At 35.7% G+C, this 19,538-nt stretch overlaps 1 protein-coding gene across 5 annotated transcripts in view; it reads left to right on the top strand.

Annotated features, from left to right (window-relative positions):
* The window catches only part of RPS6KA5 (ribosomal protein S6 kinase A5), an 81,656-nt gene extending 64,252 nt beyond the window's left edge, over window positions 1-17,404 (top strand). For all 5 annotated transcript variants that reach the window (XM_055798133.1, XM_027793195.2, XM_027793193.2 and 2 more), the window contains 7 exons: window positions 93-226; window positions 3,371-3,464; window positions 5,755-5,925; window positions 9,311-9,502; window positions 10,118-10,277; window positions 11,260-11,423; window positions 12,387-17,404. In XM_055798133.1, coding sequence (XP_055654108.1) covers window positions 93-226; window positions 3,371-3,464; window positions 5,755-5,925; window positions 9,311-9,502; window positions 10,118-10,277; window positions 11,260-11,423; window positions 12,387-12,626 — 1,155 coding nt within the window. In that variant the 3' untranslated portion in view covers window positions 12,627-17,404. The remainder of the gene's footprint in view (window positions 1-92; window positions 227-3,370; window positions 3,465-5,754; window positions 5,926-9,310; window positions 9,503-10,117; window positions 10,278-11,259; window positions 11,424-12,386) is intronic.
* Window positions 17,405-19,538: the final 2,134 nt, after the last annotated feature.

The following is a 19,538-nucleotide window of genomic DNA, read 5'->3' as shown; positions in this document are numbered from 1 at the left end:
GATGAAAAATTCTCACAAAACTTTACTCTTTGTCTTTGACTGTGTATACTAAAAGTATTCTGCAGAACTAAATACAGACAGTTTCCTAACAGGACTCTCCATTTTATCATCATTATGAACTGGATCTGAAAGAGAAACCATTGGGAGAAGGAAGTTTTTCCATTTGTCGAAAATGCTTACACAAGAAAACTAGCCAAGAGTATGCAGTAAAAATTATTAGCAAAAGGTATAAATATTCTATAAGACAATAAAAATATTTTCTTTGCTTACTGTCACCCATGGATTAGAATAATGTTCGCTACATTTTTGGAAGTGGAAAAATAACTTTAAAATTATTTCCTATTTGAAGAATCTACAGAAACTTGTAGTAACCTTATGACCTTTAAAAGATTCCGAGAGACTTTGAAACAGAATATTATTATTGTTGGGGAGGACACAAGAAGAAACCTAAAGCAGACTTTCCTGGTTCCTAGTTGTATTCTACCCTAATTTCCCCTGATTTTGCTTGTAACCAGAGTAAAGTGTAAGTAAGGTCTATCTTCAGACCTAAGTGAAGTGGATGTACACTTAGGCTAGCTCCCTTTCCTAAGCAGCCCTACTGATTGCCTAGAAGGATCTGTAGTGTGGGTTGCCTTAGATCTAATTAATTGTGTGTGTGTGCGCAAAATGGAATTAATTATGGAGTTGTAAGTGGCATATTGTTTCCTGGGTGTTCTGAAGAGAACACCACAATGGAGGCAGCTGACTTGTTTTGTATATGAAGACTGTCAGGTCCTCTGGCAGAACAGATACCACTGCCAGTTTCTGCCTGGAGAAAAATAGAGAGAAGGGATTCTTTGAGGGGTGGGTGGATTTTTACCTTCATTTTGCAGTGTTCATTAATATGTATGTCCCTAGTGTGTTGCAGAATGCTGGCAGGAAAGGGAAAGAAAAGTGTAAATGTTCTGCTATCAGAATGATAGTTCACAGTGATCTCTTCTCCAAGACGTTTGGCTGTACCTCTGCTTTTCCAGACTGTAGAAGTAACTGTCCACCATACTTAAGTGTTTCATCACATGCTTTTTGGATAAGCTAAGTTCAAGAATAAGACACCTAAATATAGGTGTCTGAGTTTTCCAAGGTCTGCTATGATTAATAGCACCTACTCAAAACTATTAGTGGAGCCTATAGAGAGGCCTGAATGGCCAGGCACTAGCAGTGGGATTCAGTAACTTAAACATAGGCATCTACGTAGTGCCATTTTAGCATCTGTTGGTGTCCTCTCTGTCCTCCAGTTTCCATCAGTCTTGTGACTGCTACCTTTATGTAGATGTCTTCATGGCTGATGTCTTCCAGGCTCTCCTATGCTTAGGCCACTGAATCCTTCTCTAGGTATGTATTTTACAGTGAACTAGTTCACCCTGTAAGATTTATTAACTAGAATTTCACTTGTTATAGTGAGACCTTAGACAAGTAGTGTGCAGTAGATACCTACATGGAGTATTTTAACCTGGAAATCTCTGCCTTGTGTTTACATTCATATTTTTTTTCATGGTGCATGCAGAGCTGAAGATCAGTATTCCCATCTCATCTTAAGCTGATGGATTTTTTTGTTTGTTTGTTTCTGGATCATTCAGCAAACTAGTATTGACTTTTCCCATAGAATTAAATTTACAGGAATTACGTCCCTACATGTAATTACTCATAGGTTCCTTTGTTCTTTTTCTTCATCTTGGTGGACCAGGCTAAATGAAGGTAAGAAGTGGTCTGTGTACAGAGATTATTTTTTTTAGGATTGCAGGTTGTCAGCAGACTCAGAGCATGTTTATGTAGTACTTAGAGATAGCAGTAAACCCACACTCTGAATGGTTGGACACAAACCAGCCTTGAATAAAACACTGTTAAAACTGTAAATAATACTGCTCTGAGGACCACACTCATAAAAGGAAAAGTGTAATAGGTTTCTAGTAACTTCTTTGCCTCAAAGTCAGGAAGTCCTTCACTCTTATCCATCAAAGGTGCCAGAAAAGCGAATCCTACATCTAGGCAAACCTTTTCATGATAATTATGGTAAAAGCTCAGATCAAGAATTCCTCTGTGGTCTTGCTTTGCTAGTAGTGCTGGACCTGCCTCCATCCAACAATCTGAGATTTATCTATGTGTCTGAAGGCCAGGGAAACAGTGGGGTCCTGTAAAGTTACTGTTTTAGAGCTTCCCAGTTGCTTTTCATGATACTGTCTGTTTAAAATCTGAGATGGTAATTGTTTACAGAGGGGAAATACTCAGAATAAGTGCACACACAAATTTCAAAGGTTTATGTTCATGATCCTGATCCTTGTTCATCTGTTGCCTAGGTTCACCTTCTGATAGTAGTTTAGGGGGGAAAGACTATCCAAGTCAGATTTTTTTAATTTCTTGAGGACCTGAAATCACTTTCAGTGTAAACGATACATTGGCAGAGATGCAGGTGGGACAGCTTAGTTACCCTTTGATTATATGAAGCATGCAGAAAACCAGAATTCTCTTACAGAAAAATCTGGTCCTGGTCCTAATGGGGGGCGAATTAAGAATACATGTGGTGAGAGAACTTCTGTCTGTGTTATCCATAAGGCCATTCTCTGAATTGGTACAGGATTATCCTTTCTTAGAGAGAGTTTTGGCAAAAATTTTCAGGCATTATTTGCCCAAAATAGATCATCATATGTATTTTATAGAAAAGAAAATATACTGCTCTTTTCCCATTCACGGAGTTTTTATAATGTTCACCATGTTTACTTTTTTGGCTATAGATTTCAGTTCTCAAAAGAGAATTTGTGTGATTATTTTTGCTACAGAGCTAGTCTCTTCTTATCTCTTCCATTTCAGATTTTTACAGTGGCCTATTCAGGGGTTCATTTTTATAACACATGTCATGTATAGATGATGTTACTTTTTTTTTTTTTCTCTAGTAGGGACTCATAGTTTCCATACACTTTTGGAAGTACTTATCTCCTATAAGAATGGAAAAGGATTGGGCCAATAATTTGACTTTTAAAGATAAAGCTGAGCTAACCAATATCTGTAGGAACAGAGGTGAAGTCAAATTGCCCTGGACTAAGGGAAAGGTTTAATTTAGATAGAAACTATTCTATAATGTAATTTCAGCTTTTGCTGTAGCAAGTTGCAGTTGCATAAAAAACATTGTTTGATTTGGGTGTGGTTTTTAATTGTCCTGACTTGCAGGGTTTTGTGGAGAGTTTTGTTCAGCTTTGAATATGCTTTTAATTGTATTTAGAAGGTTGTAATATTAAACAAATCTGGATTGCAAGCAATTAAAAAAGACAGGTGTAACACTTTGAATGTGCAGTTTGCTCAGTAAAATTGGTACCAAATGACTGCTTAATTTTTCCAGAATGGAAGCCAACACCCAGAGGGAAATAACAGCTCTGAAACTCTGTGAAGGACACCCGAATGTAGTGAAGTTACATGAAGTTTATCATGACCAGGTATTTTGAAGAAACTATAATCAGCACTTGCCAAGCACATTGCCACATTTTCCCAAAAAGCTTTTAGGAGTTAACCTAACTAGAGGCAACCTTTTTCCTAGGGCTTTTGTCTAGTCAGTGTAAAATATGAAGTAGAAGTTCTGCGTTCAAGAGAACTTGCTGTTACTCTAGCAAATCAAAAAAATATTTAGAAGAATGAGAGTCCTGGGTTCTGGTTCTGTCCTTGGTCTACTTTGTTAATCATCGTACAATATTTTGATGGCCCAGTTTATCTATGATACTGAGGTTATTTAATCACCTTTCCTTGGGTTTGTCATGAACCTTAAATTAATATTTGGGAAATAATTTGGAAATAATGCATGTGAAGATTACATACCTAGCATTTTTTTCTTACATATTAGTAACTTCATGGTGATAACAAAGTAGCTTACTAAATTACCAAATGTGAAATTACAGCCTCTGTTTGAAAATATATCACAATCAGATTTAGGGTTTATTTAGAGACCTTAGCTGTCTTTTTCCTTAGTGTATGCAAGCTCCATAGCGTGTAATGTAATAAGCCATAATTTGATCTAACTTGGAAGCTGGTCCTGGCTTGAGCAAGGGGTTTGGACCAGATGTCCTGCAGAGGTCCCTTCCAACCTGAACTACTCTGTGATTCTAGTCGATAATTTTGTAATAGAACATGGGCTCTCTTGCCTCCCCATGTATCCAAGTCTATCCCCATCATGCTGTTTATACAAGGACCAGCAGAATGTTCATGTGGACCACTTCTAAAATGAGCTGAGAGGATGAAAAATCTGTGCTGTAATCTTTAATTAGGATGTCCTTTTTTTTTGCATTTATGTACATGTGTGTAGAACAAGACACTTTTCACTTTCCTTAGCATAAAATGACTATACTCAGGAATATCTAAAAAAAAATGTTCTTCAGATAGCTCTACAGCTGAATAGGCTATTCTCAACCAGCCAAACCATTTATTTTTAGTTGCTCCTGGAGCTCCCAGATATTTTCTTCCAGATTACTCATACATAATTTTCTAAACACCAAAACTGATCAAAATTTTCTAGTTTTGTCATTTCTGCAGTTTGTCTTAAAGACAGTCCAATTTCTAGTTTGCTCTGATATCAATCTAATCAAATTCTGTATTAATACTCCAACCATAGATTATTGGGTTGCAGTCTCTTTTGGTGAGCCACAAGTTGTTTTCTAGCAGAGAAAAGTCTCTTCAGCCTTTTCTGCTTTTCTGTCAGCTAGTCCTAAGACAAAGAAAATTTGCAGGAGAGGGTATCTTACAGGCACTACTAGCAATGTGAGTAATGGACACTTTGCTTGTTCTGAGAAGTGTTACCACTTTCTGTCTACATAGTTCTGCTTCTGTTCCTTTATAGCTAAATACTGTGCACCTTCTGTTCCTGACTGTTTCTTTGAAATTTATTTTTTGACCAATTCCCAGAGCTTTTTTTCTTCACGTGCAAATATTACTATTGGTACTGTCATTTAGGGGAAGGAAACAGTAGAAGCCATCACATGCCTGCAACCATTGCCTTTTTGAGAATGCTAACATTGCTTTTCTGTCCTGAAAAGTCTGAAGTTTCTTTAATGGCAAGACATTTGAATTGCAGTTGATTGTGTACTAATGTTGTCTTATAATCAAGGAAGTCACTGCTTATTGATTGTCTTGGGAAAAAACAACCATCTGAACAGCCATTGGTTTTTAATAAAAAGATACTTTTTAATGTTTGGGAAGGTGTCTGTTGTGATTCTAATGATAGAGTAGCTTTGTTTACTACTCTGTAGGGGATGAAATCAGAAGAAATTCTAGATAATCTTTGATTTCACAGTAAAGTTTCGGGGTCCTTTTAAAGGATTTGATAATGTAAAATGGCTAACTCCTTGTGCATATTAATAAAAACATATCCTTACATCAGAACAGGCTTAAAAAGCAAAAGTCTAGCTTTTAAAAACACCTTTATTTGTTAGCCTAAAGAGAAAGGCTTTTCATCTCCCCACAGATTTATCCATTTACATGATGGCATTGCGGTTTTGTAAATAAATATGGATGGACATGGGGAAGACATCAACATTCTTCAGTACCACTGAGATTGATGGGGAAAAATGCCATCTCAGATGACAATTTGGTGCTTCTTACTGGCCTTCTGTATTGCTATGAGCAGCAGTTTTATTTCTTCAGACTTTGAGAACCTGCTGGAATAGCCCCTAGTTCCTGAATGAATGTTGTTTGTAATATTAAATTTCTAACATTCCACATTTTTCTTTATTGTTGCAGCTTCACACGTTTCTCGTAATGGAATTGCTGAAGGGAGGGGAATTGCTTGAACGTATTCAGAAAAAGAAACATTTCAGTGAGACTGAAGCCAGTCATATTATGCGCAGACTTGTTTCAGCAGTGAGCCATATGCATGATGTAGGAGTAGTCCATAGAGATCTGAAACCTGAGGTATAGTAACTTGCTTGTATGTGTTCAGACATTAAGTTATTAAATATCTGGAATGTGACATATTTCTGTTCCTCCAGCTTTTATTACAGATTTTTCTACTTCTATATGTTTAATAAAATGTTATCGCTCTTACTTAGCAAATTCTGTAGATATTTTTCTGTTCGTATGGAAAAGTAACTGTTAGTAAAAATTTTTAATTTTGTAAGCAATTTACACTGTAACTTGTTCTTTGCCTATTTGGGACAGTTTTTACTAGTGATAAGTATGTATTCTTTGTATGAAACAGTTCAAAAGCAGAGCTAGGTTGCTTGGATGCTTTGTCTATACATTCCACCTTCTGTGTGATATGAATTCCCTCAGTTAGGGCTTCCTTTGGAGTTAGCTACAACACCCTTGTACTGTCTTCTGTCCCAGTTAAACACAAAATGAATGCAACTAATGCAGCCAACTAGTAAAGGTGTGTGATTTGAGTTCAGTGAGTTTAGTAGTTTCCCAAAAATAGATATTTTTTCAATAATTACATGCTCCAATATTTTTTATTGTGTAGCAACGTCTTGCCTTCCAGACAGTTCAGTTTACAGTGGCAAGGTTGACCGCTGGCTTTATTCTGCTTCCTGAAGCCAATATTTGCTCCTTTTTCTTTGCCAGCAATGGGCTTGGATACGTGTTAGTTTTCTTTAGCCCAAGAACAGTGTAGATTGATGTTATTTCATCCAGTGAGGGTGTTACATTGTATTGGTGATTATAGTCTTTGTACCTCAGGAAATAGCTACTCCTTTTGTATCTGGAGTTTGAAATGATCCACCGTTCCTACTGATGTTTCATCCTTTTGTGACATACTTTCTGGTATATTACAAACTTACTTATTTTGTAGTAATTCCAATTCAACAGGTAAAAAAGTCTGCTAGGTGTGGATATTAAACTGTTTTTGAAAAGCAGTCCAAAATGTATGTGTTTGAAAACATGTCTGTACTGGACTGTCTGTACTAAATAAAAAATTAAATACAGAGGGGCTATTGTGAAATTGTAATAGGTCAGTTGAAAATGTGACTCTTGGAAAAAGTTTCCCTGACATCATCAAGGGAAGCAAGCAGTTTTTGAAACAAGTCTTTTTTTTAAAAGGACAAAGCCCAGAAATCATTTCTCTTTTCCTATGTTCGTCATTTTAGTCTTATTACAGTCTTGAATATAAAGGCAAGATTCTGTAAAGTAGAGCCTCAACTGTATGGTAAATTAGGCAGTCTTCAATTCAACATAATGTTCCAAGAACAGAAGTCTGGGAAGTCTGAGGAAGGTTTGCAAACAGCTTGCAGAATTCATTGCCTCCACAAAGTTGGACTTAACTAGCCTGTCTCCTTCCTGCTTGTTATTTTGAAAGCTACTGTTTTAGGTTCAGGTGTGAACTTGGTATGGGATATGCAGGTTTCCCAGTATAGATGTGGTTAGAGCACCTTTCTGTAAAACAGATGTAGGAAATTCTGTTGCTTTTGTAACACTTCCTATCAGATTTGATTGACGTTCAACTTTGACATCTAATGTGATATCAGTAAGTCTATTTTAAAAAGTATGGCTAGTTACATGTCACTAAGGGTGAGGTTTTTTTAATTGCCTGAACTGGAAGACTTTTCTGTTTAAGCAATAGTCATTAGATCACATATATTGCTCTGCAAAATAGACGAAAAGTACTGGATAGAAGGTAGAGAATTCACAGAAATAAAGAATTCATGTAGCATATGTGACCATATGGAGCCTCTCAGTAGAGGATTTGAGAGCTGTTTCTGTGAAGTGACCATTAATCTGTAAACTGGGTTATAAGGATATTAGAAAAAACATAGCAAGGAAGACATAATATTGTTTATATATCTTTTAAATGTATTTTATTATAGCTTTAAGTGTGGGGTTTTGTGGAACATGCTTTATTTACCTAATCAACAAAGTAGTCTGAACCCAACTTAGACATTTGAACTACACCTTTATACAACTAATTTCATTTTTGCTTTAAGAAAGGAGGACTTTTTAAACCAGTGTTACTTAAGTTCTTTATTTATTGGTTATATAACATCACCGTAAAAAAACATTATTGTTTTAATCACCTATCCTCATTGTATAAATATTTATTCTGGAATTAGGCTTCCTTCAGATCCATTTTGGCCAACACTTTAATATGGAAAACTGACTTCTAATCGTGCATTAAGCTGTAACAGCAGCAGAGAATGCAAAAATACTGTTTTGTAGCAGCTATTCTCTTTTATCCATAATGAAGGCTCTCAGGTTCTCCTTATTAAGAAGGGGAGCACACAGATCAATAAGTTTGAAATTAATTTGTGTTGTCATTCACCTTTTGTATTACAAAACTACATAGGGCTATAGTATTTCTTATACTGAGACATTTTCTAGTGTTGCATAGATGAAATGGCAAAGGCAATAGCAAAATTTTGCTCTCTTCTCTCAGAAGTTCAAGAGGGGAGTAGAAATGATGGCTTTGGCCAGTTCTTCTAAGACTTGCTTCACTTTTGTATCTTTCTTGACAAATATAAATACTCAGGGAAGAGAACAGACTGTGTTAAATCCGCCAAACTGATAATAACTTGTCTGTCTTCAAGTCCAAGATGGACTTGAAGATTCCATCTGTAAAGCTGGAATTCTTGGGGACTACTGTACCCAAGGTTCTTTACATTGGTGTAAGGAGCAGGCCATTGGTTTGAGGCTGGACTGCTATGTGGCCTTTCAGTGCTTAAATGCTGTTAGTTCCAGGTCTCTTCCAGAAAGTATATCTGTACTGATTTTGAGATCCATGTCAGACAGCAGTTGGTACAACTACTGAACTACTGGTGCACTTTCTAGTCCACCATCCTTTGCTTTCAAAATAATTCCTTTGCCTTATTGTGCTCATTGCAATATGGCTTCAGTGTGTTACCACTTGAGGACCAAAGACTATTTGGTCACAAGACATGCAACAAGTTACACACACAAGCAAGCTGTCATTCACATCATGCCAGAAAGAAGTGGAAGCTTAGGAAGATTTACCGTTGTTTGAGGAAGAAGGCAACTTTCCATTTATGTTGATGTCTTTGCTTTTTTTCTTGTTAGTGTTCCTTGAACTGTTTTCCCCACTGTTCTCTGCTAAATGCCCATTTTCATTAGTAATCTCAGACAGAACTATCTTGACTTGTAGATATACAGGAGGCAGATAAACACATCACATTTTCTTACAACCCAGAGTACTGTTGTTTCTACTTTTCCATTTTTTTCTGTCTCCTGGTTCCCCTTTTCTCTAGATAATGGAAAGTTTTCTGTAGTAATAAATGTAGGGGAAGAGTAACTATTGAGTATTATAACCAATTTTCTACCCAGTGCTGGTATAGATTTTGTCTTTGTTTTTCAGAATTTATTATTTACAGATGAAACTGATAATTCAGAAATAAAAATAATTGATTTTGGCTTTGCTCGTTTAAAACCACCTGATAATCAGCCTCTTAAGACTCCATGTTTTACTCTTCATTATGCTGCCCCAGAACTCTTGAATCACAATGGTTATGACGAATCTTGTGATCTGTGGAGTTTGGGTGTCATTTTGGTGAGTGATTGATGTTTTTAATTGTAACTTTACTGCATGTATTTACTTTTTGTTGAAATGTGAAGGGCTTGACACAATTTCAGATTTGAATTGAGTAGATGCTGAATTCAAGTGAATGCTGAATTCAGTTTCTATTCCAAGGTTCCAAAGAAATGTTTTTCAGGGGTAGAGATTTTTTTTTTTCCTTCTCCTAAGAAATGAACTAAATTCAACATTTCTGGGAATGGAAAAAATACTTGATACAGTCTGGCTCTTAGAAAGACACACTCTTGTTAGGAGATTTTACAGGCATCCATATAGTCTTCCTACATTTTCAATTCAGAACAGGAATGAGCCTGCATTCTGATTTACAGAAAATTAATTTCAGTAGATATAAACGGGGTAGAAATACCATTGTGTTTTGTTCATAGTTTCTTGAAACACATTCATGTTTTTTTCTAACAAGGACTCCAGAAAGTCTTGTGTATCTTAAGTTTTCTATAGCCTTGAAGTTATGCAAGTCAAAAGTTTTATTGTATAGCACTGGGTGATTCAAGCAACAGTACTCCATGTTTAGTAATATGGTTGCTGATAAATATACTGTGTTTATTAATAGTACTTTTGTTCTCATGACAGTATACAATGCTGTCAGGACAGGTACCATTTCAGTCTCAAGACAAAAGTTTAACATGTACCAGTGCATTGGAAATTATGAAGAAAATAAAAAAGGGAGAATTTTCCTTTGAAGGAGAAGCTTGGAAAAACGTTTCTGAAGAGGCTAAAGAGTTAATTCAAGGTATGTATTCACAAATATTTCACGTACCTTATATTTTTATCTCAAAAGATAGAATTTAGAGAACCATACAGTATCTGGATGCTGTGATCAGCATCAGAGTGCCTAACCTCTGATACAGTAATATTCCACAGCTATGTAATGAATCCCACAATACAATGGACGCATTGGAATGGCATTACAAAGTCCTTGTACACCTACCAGGGAGCTTTCTAATGTAGTGAAATGCCAATAGAAAGTTAGTGGGGTTAGAAGTAACTAAAGAGCTTCAGGAAAAGTGAAGTCACCTTTTAAAACATTCAGAAGCATGGTTTTTCTTTTATGTTATTTTCTGCTTTTGTGGAAACAGCAGGTTTATGACATAAATGTTTAAAAGCTGAGCTTTTGCAGGAAATGAACGTATTAATATCTTTTTTTTCCTCAGGCTGTTTTTGAATACGTGTACCAAGACTACTGTATTTTTGAGCTGCTTCATTCACATTACCTGTGCTTTGACTCCCCTTAAGCTTTTGAGCATCTAATTATATTTTCAACATGAGATAGACACCAATCTTAATTCTACCAAGATGGAGTTCTGAATTTCTTGAGAAGCAGGCTTGTAAGGAATTCTTCTGTCAAAAATGCAGATGTAGCCAGGTTCAGACTTCAGTGGATTGTGCAGAGAATCTGAGGCTTACTCTCTTGGACTTCAACCTAGATAGGTTTTAAGTGAAGAAATAATTCGGGGGTTTTGAGTTTGTGTGAAAAGAGGTATGAGTTATCAGATAGTTAAATAGCATTTTTTTGCATTTAATGATTCTTCTGGAGAGGATGATAGTATAACATTGTGCAAGTCTTATCTAGGATAAATATTGGCATACCTATTGTAAATATTGTCATTACTTATCAAAGCAGTGCCTGAGATTTTCTTAAAAAATAATTCTACTTCCTGTTAAAAGAAGATAAAGAGCTCACAGCTTAAGATAATGTAATATATTTCTATTAGGACTTCTAACAGTGGATCCAAACAAAAGAATTAAAATGTCCAGCCTGAGATACAACGAATGGCTTCAGGATGGCAGCCAGCTGTCCTCTAACCCTCTAATGACTCCTGATAACTTAGGCTCTTCTGGAGCTGCAGTGCATACCTATGTCAAAGCCACTTTTCATGTAAGTTCTAAGAACTCTTATGTCATGCTAAAGTTTGTAATGTGTTAGTCTAGGTTTCTGTATGTTTTCTCTTAATTAGAAATGGTTTTGTCCTTAATTCAGTGATTGCTTATAGCTGCAAATTTTTTCCACAATACCTAACATCTGATTGAGTAAAGTGAAAACATGAATGTTGAGGCAAGAATAAATTTCTTGAAAACATTTATACTACTGGGGTTTTGGGGACTGAGAGACAGCCGTTCATAGAGTAGCAATTATAAATATTCTGTTTCTTAGAGAATTCCATTGAAAAGTCTTCAAATGTTTATAAAAAGAAGAAATTTTCTATTTAACTTGAGGACAAAAAGTCAAACAGTTATTTATGGTTAAAAAATTGAGGTAAAATTTCTGGGACATACCTAGTTCATGGCTTTAACGTCTTGGATGCTTTATTGTCTTGTTTGTCTACCATTGTATATTTACTGAAAACATTTGAACTGCAACTGTATTATACAAATGTAGTTTGATTCTCATGATTCTTTCTACAGAGAATAAACTGAAATTAAGCTGGTTTATGCTGAAATACTTGCAGACACTTACTACCAAGAAGAGAAAATGAAAGGAATTGTTACTTGGGGAGGTCTTGATTAATGCAACATAATTTGGGCTGGAAGAAAAACTAACTTAACAAAGTGTAGTTTGTGAAAATGTAGTCATAAATAGGTTTAAGGCTTAATAACAAATACTTCCAAATTAAATAGAACAAGGAGGGAAGATGTCAATTAATAATGTTATGTATTGGTTCTTAAATACATGTAAAGTCTAGTAAAGTTATTGTTACAGTTACAATAATAATTGGTATGGATCTGCCAAGAGATTACAGTTTATCTTATGACTTAGCATATAACATTCGTTAAAAGCTATGAGCCATAAAATATCTTAAACCTATTGAAAAACTTAGGATTACCTTTTATTTTTAAACAGGCCTTTAACAAGTACAAAAGGGAAGGATTTTGTCTCCAGAATGTTGACAAGGCACCTCTTGCAAAGAGAAGGAAAATGAAAAAAACAAGTACAAGCACAGAGACACGTAGCAGCTCCAGTGAAAGTTCACATTCTTCTTCCTCTCATTCTCATGGTAAAACTACACCTACAAAGACACTGCAGCCAACAAACCCTACAGACAGCAATAATCCAGAAACCATCTTCCAGTTCTCTGACTGAAAAGCAAAGAATATCCTGTCTTGAAGATTTAAGTGGTTATAAACTTGGTAGTACCTATGTTGTCTTCTTCTCACCCTTCTTCCCTGTGGCTTGCAGGCTACAGGAATATGTTGCTTTAAAAATATATTTCAATCATAACTTTTTAGCTTTGTATTTCAATACATTTCTTTTTAGCATTAGGTTTGATATCACTGGATATGGTATACTACTATTATACAGTCAATATTGTATTCTCTTAGGGCTAAATGACTAGTGTGCAGTTAAGCTCAAGGTAAGGAGCTATGCTGCTTGTGGTACAGTTTGGAGGAAGACCATTTCTCAGTGTCAGAATCTTCCTCCCAGTTTCTTCCCCACTGTTCAAAGAAAGGAAGGCTCTGTAACATGTATAGAACACTTCGGTCTTCTGCTTTTTCCCAGCTCTGTGAAGAGTGTCATGGAATTTGATTCTTTGTGCATGTAAAATCATTGGTACAATGCACCAAAGCAGTATAGTACTTTAAGGCCTTTTAAATCTGTGGTTACATTCTATCCCATTTATTTGAATTTTAAGAGCAAAAGGAAGCATTTATGGAGCTCTTACGTTGTTTTAAGAAGTAACTCCATAGATCTTTTTCTAAACAACCAGGAATATCAGTTTTGCTTTTTTTTATTTATTTAATTTTTTAAAAACGTATAGGGTAAAAGATATCTGATAAGGTGAGGTGTCTAGTACTGTGATACAGTAATTTTTATTTCTACTTTTTGACGTTATTAACTTTTAAAATGTTTTAAAGATTCTAAAATGCAATGCTATAAGAGAATGAAATATCATATTGAATGCTTTGGAAAATGGTCACATGTTAAAATATCTATTTCAAGAATTAATTATAATTTATATTTTCTTTTTATATTTACACAATAACTTTAAAATACTAAGATTTTTTTAAAGGTGAAAGTACTCCAGTTTCAACATTTGTTATTATAGGGTCCACACAAAATGTATACCAAGTTATTTGAATTTTGCATTGTGCAAATATGGCAGTTTAATAGTGACTGTAAAATATTAGAATGTTTTCTGTTTTGCACTTTATAGCATCAAAAGGAGATGTTTTATAATAAAGTGCACGCAGATCTCTCTTCCTACAAGGTGCTGAGCACTGTTTTACTGGGTTGAATGACCTGAAATCCACCATATTTGGTGTTTGTGGTCATTGTGAAGGAGAATTCCGTACTTTGCAGGAGTAAATCTCTGTATATTTATATTACCCACCGTTTTCATTCCTTACATTAAACTGCAAAGCTCTTTCTATCTTGCTTTTACATTGTATATAACAAATACTAGACCTGGGCACCTTGTGTAGTGTAGATGTTAACAACTTATGCACTGGGAATACTAAAGGGAAATTATATTGAACACTGTGCTTCACAACTTGTTCACTGTGATGTTCTACAGTGAAGTATTTCCTACTGTGATAGTATAGTATGTACATAACTGTTTGGAATCATAAATGTGACTTACAGAAACATCAGCATAAACTTTTAAATCAGTATATTTTATAAATTTATGGAGAGCTCTTTTATTGCTCATATTCTGAATTACTAGGGGTAACTTAAGTGCTAAAGATGACTCCAGTTTTGCAAATGCTTACATGTGTAAGTTTCCACTGAAGTCAGCGAGACTCCTTGTGTAAAGTTAACCACATGCCTAAATTAGTGTGATGGAAGCCTAATTGACTAGGGGGTTTTGTTAACAGCTTGCTCCTATCTTAAAGTAACCTTAATCCAAACCCTATGCAAAAAAGGTTATAGGAATTGTTTATATCAGTGGGTTTATTTATAGAATTATGTCAGATATCAGTATTGACAAATACAATACATCCATGTTTACAGGGATTGTGTGTATCAAAACAAGGCTTTGAAGCCCAACATGTTTGTTCTGTGTTTCTTTAATATTAATAATGGCATTCTGAGGTTTTGGAATTGCTCTTGTGAAATAGTTTACTACTTTCTTGATGTGAATGTCAACAGTAATTGCAGCATTAATTTCAGGTTGATGTGAATATTGAGATTTGCACTGTTTATGTAGAAGTAGTATATTTAAAGAACAGTATATGTGCTAATAACACAACCAATTCTAAGTGGCCGATGTTAAAATATTGAATAATAATTGTCAATGTAATATATTCAGGTTTGCTTTCTGAATGCTCTCTTTGGAAGTAATCTCAATAGTGAACATGGCTCATTTGTAAAAGAATACTTTCCCTCTCCCCAGTAAACTTGCTGTAAATACAATAAACAATCCACCATTCAAACTTGTTATGCAGACAGTGCAAGTGAATTGGGAAGCTGAAGAACAGGTTGCTTGTAAAGTTTGCACTTTGAGGAGTTCTTGGAATTTGCTGTCAGGGTGAGGACAACAAAAAGCACTTTTTGGTTTGATTTCATTTAAGTGTAAGAAACTTTTGTATACCAGGTGGATTTGGAATATTGTTGCCCAGCTGAAATAACTTCTTAAAGTTACAAACAGACTACAGTTGTTTCCCTCTTGGGAAATTTAAACTGTTGCTTTACAAACTGATGAAACAAGAAAAAGAATGCTTGCTTAAGATACTAAATGCTAGAGATAATGGCTGTGTTTTCAGAGTGTTTTCCACACAGGTTTTAAGAGACTGTTATGAGACTGAAATAATTAGAATACATCACTTGTATCAAAGACAACTTTTATATATGAGTATTTCTGTGTCCTCTTTGTGCTCTAACAGTAGTTATTAAATAAAAATTTTAAAACAGGGTAACTCTTTTGGGCAAGGGTGAGTACATTTAGGTATCACCTTGCATTTGCTTTGAACCAGTTACCTGGGGTAGCTGAAATGTTTATCACCTCTGACTTCCTGCTGCCTCCAGGTAACAGCTCTTGAGGTGTGTTTGACACTAAGCCCTTTGAATTTTTAGATTAGCATCTTTACATAAACAACTGTGGATCTCCATTTACATTGATAAAATGGATTTGCAAACTAGGCCACTCAAGAGCAGGTTCACTTCTTGTTCGAATATTCCTGCGGGAGACTAGTTACTCTTGGCAGAATTACGTTGTTTTAGCTTAATCTGTTGCCTAGCCTGGCACTCTAGGGCATAGGAAGACCACGGGCCAAACATCTAATACTTGTACCACTGTTTCAAAACAAAGTGTACAAGCCAGTCTTCATTACTACTATATATACTTTATACTGCCTTGGTAAAAAGGTGTTAGACTGTGAATTATGTTTATACTCAGATGGTTTCCTTCACAGTGCTGCTATGCATAAAATAACTTTAATGTGTAGTAGGGATATTTCTCTACTGTCAGAAATGTAATGCAGTCAGCAATATTGTGAGCAGATTTGTTTAAAAAATCAAATTTCATATCAGTAAAGATTTAGATAACTAGTGTAGTCATTAATTTAATCTTTGAAGTACTGAATATTCTGTAAAACTATTTCTGTGATACTTTAAGAAACACAAATATTAGTAATTAAGAGGTAATTCTAAAGGATTTAGAGAAGTACAAAGGAAGTAACATGACTTACTGTTCCTCTGACTTAGTGAAATTTCTAAGAAAGCAGCTGAAATATTTATTGTTAATGGAATGATCAGTGCATTTGGTGTATGTATGGTTTACGGCTACAAAAAAAAAACACCCTTGAAAATGCTTTATTAAACAGTCTAGGGGGGTTAACACAAAAATACAATATTGCATCAGAATAGATTGTTTCTTCAAGTTGATACTGCTGCTGTACATATTCTCTTAGCCCTTTTCCATGGCTACTTTTCTGAACAAGGTAACAATACCTGTACAGCCATGTTCCCTAGCACTCATCCAGGAACAGAGTAAATTCTTGGCAGAAAGCACTCACAGAATGATGATGTGTGTTGTTTGGTTGTATTAAGTGTTACACAAGTGTCTTACCTTTTTAATATGTGCATGTATTATGTGCATGTATGTAGATACACGCTGTATTGCACGTATAGGCCTCAGTTTAAAGTAATAGGCCTTGTTTAAGAGAACCTGCTTAAAAATGAGTTCTCAACTCACACAGATTCAGAGGACCAGACAAGGGGGCTACCACAGAAGAGGAAGAAAGTTACTGCAAGTCAGAAATGAGAGGCTTCTGGGAAGATGTTTTCAAGGGTAGATTTCTCCCCTTGCTAGCTCCCTGTGTGTGTAACATTCACCAACACTGAATTGCAAGTTTTCTTGCCAGTTGCCCTGCATAAATACATTTCCTAACTTTGCAGGTCTGTGAGAGTGTGTGTGTGTGTCTACACACATGTGTATCTTTATATGACATTTCGGTCTTCAGTTGGAATTTTTTGTTATTCCTCAAGTATAGTTCCAGGTGTTTTTACCAAGTTTGGTGGTCTTCATTCTTTTCCCCCATATCTAACAGTCTTTCTCAGCACTAATTTTTACATTGCACAATGTGACATTGCCTTTCTTCAGTCAAGGTAGTTGACTGAATATTCTGGATTGAGAGAACAGGAAATAACATGGCTGTTTCTGCTGTAAAGAGATAAACCTGCTTTGATCTTTGTCTACCTATGAGAAATGCTTATCAGTTTACTCCTTTGACCCACAGGGCATTGGATCCTATAAAAAATGAGAAATGCAGAGCTGTTTGCTAGCTCTTGCCTGACATCCCGCATTTCTATATACCACTTGTTCAATAAATTCTAGATGTTCAGTACACCTATGTAGAAAAGAAAACTTAGGATGATTCCTGTAGTCTGCACTAGTAAATAAAGTGATGCTTTCAATTACACAGACAAACTGGAGCAGTCTTGTTTGTTGTGCCCTGAAGCAGCAAGAGCAGAGAAATGTAGAAACCCCATGTATTTTGACAGCCTTCGTGTTCTGTGTGACAGAAGGGGAAGTCTGCAGCTACCTGGGAATCAATGGTAAGTATTTAGTCAGGCGAGATGGTAGGGCCGGTCTGACAGCTTACTGTCACTCACAGAGCCATTCCTGATCCTTTCTTCTGGCCACGTGCTCTACCGGTACTTTTCTTGTTTCTGGTGTTTGTATCATCTCTCAGCCAGCAGAGACAGGGGAAAATAAGTGGCCTGTTAACTTGTTTAAGGCATTTTGGTTAACACTGGATTAATTGCTTTCATAGTTAATCCAAACTAGTAGTAGTAATGAAGCATTGCAAAACCTAGTATGTTATAATGGTGTCATTCTTGAAAACTAATACTTTTATTCAGAGGTAGAAAGGAATCCATACTATTTACACATAAAATCACTTTTTAAAATTGGCAACCAATCTGGCTGTATTCACAAAATCCGTGCAGAAGTCTGCTAACTTCCTTTTGAAATGCCAACAATAAAGCAGAGAAAAATAGAAATTTTCAGTTGCTCAGGAACTGCTCAAAAACCTATCAGGAAATTGCAAACCAATTGCAGACTTGCTGCATTTTTCTCAATAGATATTTGTCAACAAATCAAGCTTCAGGTCTTAAAATTGGCATCTCATTTATGTTGATTGGACTTTCCTTGGGGGTTTTGCATAGTTGTATTAGTATGATTGTGATCAACTGTTCATTTTCATAAGTGAGAGAAAATCTAAGGATTTAGGCTAAGGCCAGGTGAATAACCAAAAGTCATCTGCTGGGAAAGGTAACTACTATCTAGTTTAAAATATATGTACGTATTACCGATCCTTGCTGATGTAACTACATTTAATCAAGTATATTTTACATCAGTTTTGTGTGAGATTATGTGACACATAGAGCTATGTTAAAAAAGCTTTCAAGTGTAAACTAGTTTATGGAATTATGGCAAAGTGAGAAGAAGGGGGGAAGTTGTATTCGAAGACAGTGATGCAGAGGGGACAATGCTCAAAGTTTGTCTCCAAGTTATGCTGACAGAGGTGACTAAGCAATAGTATCATTGTCTGTAGAAGCTTACTCATTAATAACAGTATGTATCCCTTTTCCTTCAAAATGAATATAAAGTGGAGGAGAGAAACTAATTCACAAAAGCAGCAAGTAGCTCAAAGCTTTTCTCAGATGACTCCTTAATGAGTTCTCATCCTTTAAATACTGTAGCTCTGGTGTACATAATAGTTATTCTGTTGAAGCTATGCCTACTTAAGGGAACAGGATCTCACTGTCTGGTGATGTGTTCATTATACAGCAATTGTACAAATTAGAACTCAAAATGCTCTATTCCTGGTGCTTTTAAGTTCAAGCGTTAATATTATTCTACTTAATGTGTATCGCCATGTGTCAGTCCATCTGTATGCAGCCCTGGCAGGTCACTTAGTTCAATTTTAAAGCTGTCAGATTAAAAGGAAAACTTAAACAGTGAAGTGAGAATAGGCCTTTAATCTTAACCTACATCTGGTTTACAAAAATGAATAAAAGCTTGGCATTGGCTTTCAAGCTTGACAGCCTTATCATTAAGATGCTACTGCAGCAAATTCTGATGCTTACAGATATCTTTACTGTACTGATCTCTTCCACTTGCAGAGAAAGAAACCTGCAAAATTACTTATCTTTTGCTAGAGTCCCAGCAGAAGAGATCATCTGTAATTTCTGCCTTACCTCTGTAGCTAGAAATGGCAAGCTAGAAAGGCAAGAAATGAATTGGTGACAGATTCTGACAGCTGGTTATAAAGGAGAAGGCTGTGGTAATTTGCAGTAAGTGAAACGGTGCATGCTGTTTCTTGTGTCAGTGTGCAGAGATGGGGGAGAGGACAAAAAACAGGAAGAAGGGAATGCTGAGGGCTTTGTCACACCATAATGTACAGGACATCCCGGCTGCAAACCGTTGCTTTTTAAGAAGTAACGGTCTCTGCATTTAATCTAAAATATTGAAGAAATTTAGTTTTAAATATTTAAGAAAAAAAACCCCAAACCAACAGATTAATCAGCTTTTTTCTTGGAGGGAAATAG

Source organism: Falco peregrinus, chromosome 1 (genome assembly GCF_023634155.1).
Source record: "Falco peregrinus isolate bFalPer1 chromosome 1, bFalPer1.pri, whole genome shotgun sequence".
NCBI classification, from domain to species: Eukaryota; Metazoa; Chordata; class Aves; order Falconiformes; family Falconidae; genus Falco; species Falco peregrinus.
This window is presented reverse-complemented; position numbering and strand designations above follow the sequence as displayed.